At 40.9% G+C, this 1798-nt stretch overlaps 1 protein-coding gene across 1 annotated transcript; it reads right to left on the minus strand.

Annotated features, from left to right (window-relative positions):
- Window positions 1-42: 42 nt before the first annotated feature.
- Window positions 43-1795, minus strand: LOC104809816 (cationic amino acid transporter 2, vacuolar-like; the record flags this gene model as incomplete). The annotated part of the gene is made up of 7 exons (XM_010535892.1): window positions 43-255; window positions 460-526; window positions 616-788; window positions 890-986; window positions 1073-1191; window positions 1291-1428; window positions 1733-1795. Coding segments are annotated over 7 exons (855 nt in total), but the record flags the coding sequence as incomplete, so codon positions are not given.
- Window positions 1796-1798: the final 3 nt, after the last annotated feature.

Raw genomic sequence — 1798 nt, forward strand, 5'->3', positions numbered from 1 at the left:
CTCGTGAAAGTAATTTCCTTTGATCAATTCTCTGATTTAACCGGAAAACTTCTCCTTTTATAGAAGATACAAAAAATAAGAATAACAGTGGCTTACCATGCCTGCCAACTGTGAAACGTCCATGAAGAACGCCAATGTTGCGGCACAAATACCAGTTGCCACCGTCCCTTTAACAGGAACCTGAGTGCTTTTGTTAACTTCGGAGAAAATCGGAGGCAGCAGGCCGTCCCTAGCCATTGCCATTAAAATTCGAGGCTGAAAATGTAAAACACAGTTGCATTGAGGTCGTGGTAGTGATTACAGTTCACGAACATGACTTAACATTGGCATTAGACCAGAAAGGTATCCAAACACCAACCGAAAAAGTATTTTTTTTTCCGAACAAATTATCGGTAAATGTTAACCCGGAAGATCTTGATGCATTACTCTACCTATCAGTATACATGCTTCATAGTTTACCTGTGGTAGAAGCGAACCCATCAGTGTCGAGCAAAGAGCCATGACAGCTCCAACCGTTATCACGAATCTACATTTCAAGGGAGGAAACGAAATCAGTCTCGTGCAATTCTGTAGCAACAGAAATTAAAAGGAATGAATGAACAAACATGTACTTACGCAGCCCATTGCATTCCATGACTTGAAAATGCAGAAGATATCGGAGTGTCAGGATCCATGGCATAGTAAGGAACTAAACCGACAATAACAACAGAGACCATCATGTAGAGAGAGCAGCAAAGGAAGAGCGCAAGACCAATACCGAGCGGTAAATCACGTTGGGGATTTTTCACCTGCCACAGAAGTGGGGAACAATCTATGTAAGCTAAAGGTTCTCAAACAAAGACGACAACATGAAAAGTAATGCAGAAATTGAAGAGTGGTGGAACGAGACCTCCTCAGCAGTGCTGGCAACTGAATCAAACCCGATATAGGCAAAGAAGACAGTTGCAGACCCGGCAAGCATCCCATCCACCCCAAATGGGAAGTACCTGAGAATCGATAAGGGTATTTTTCAAACAGAGTCTATCTTATAATATGAACATCGGCCACGACATCCTGGACTCTCTCATCTTACCCTGTTGGAAGTTCATAACCAACCCAACCGGTCTTGAACCCGAGGTAACAGCCAGCTACTATGACAAATAGCATGACACACACATTGGCTGTTGTTACAATTCCTTGAGCAAATGTGCTCTGCACCAAAGAGATGCTTTCTTTTAATTTTAAAAAATTATTAACCATGACATTAAATTTTCTCTTAACAGGGGAATCAAGAACATATGAAGGATGTACCTCCTTTATTCCAAGACACAAGAGCCCAGTAACAACAAAGACTAGAATGGCGGCACACGGATCAACAACAACATCCAGGCCAGGAATTTGATGACGCGCTACAAATGAAGGCAGGCCATTTTCACCGAAAAACAGTGCCTAGAAGAATTTTTTTTCAAGCCCAGAAAATATAGTGAGTTCATAATATTGAAGAATGGACAGTTGATATAGAAAAGTACCAATATTAAAGCAGTGACTTCAGGCCAAGACGTTTTCAACGTTAAACAATAATGATCTTCGCTTCAACAAGCAAAAATGAATGGCAAAATACACTTCACAATCAAAATATGCTTGCTAGTTATACTCAAATCACCAACAGTTATATTCAAGAGGAAAATCAAGTTTAACAAAAACAAGAAAATGAAGGATATCTAGCAATCACAAGAACAGTGAAGTTACAAACCAGATTGGGGGATATGCCACGGGCAACAGCTGAACCACCAATCGTGTATTCCAGAATCAGCGCCCA

Source organism: Tarenaya hassleriana, unplaced genomic scaffold, assembly GCF_000463585.1.
Source record: "Tarenaya hassleriana unplaced genomic scaffold, ASM46358v1 Cleome1697, whole genome shotgun sequence".
NCBI lineage: Eukaryota > Viridiplantae > Streptophyta > Magnoliopsida > Brassicales > Cleomaceae > Tarenaya > Tarenaya hassleriana.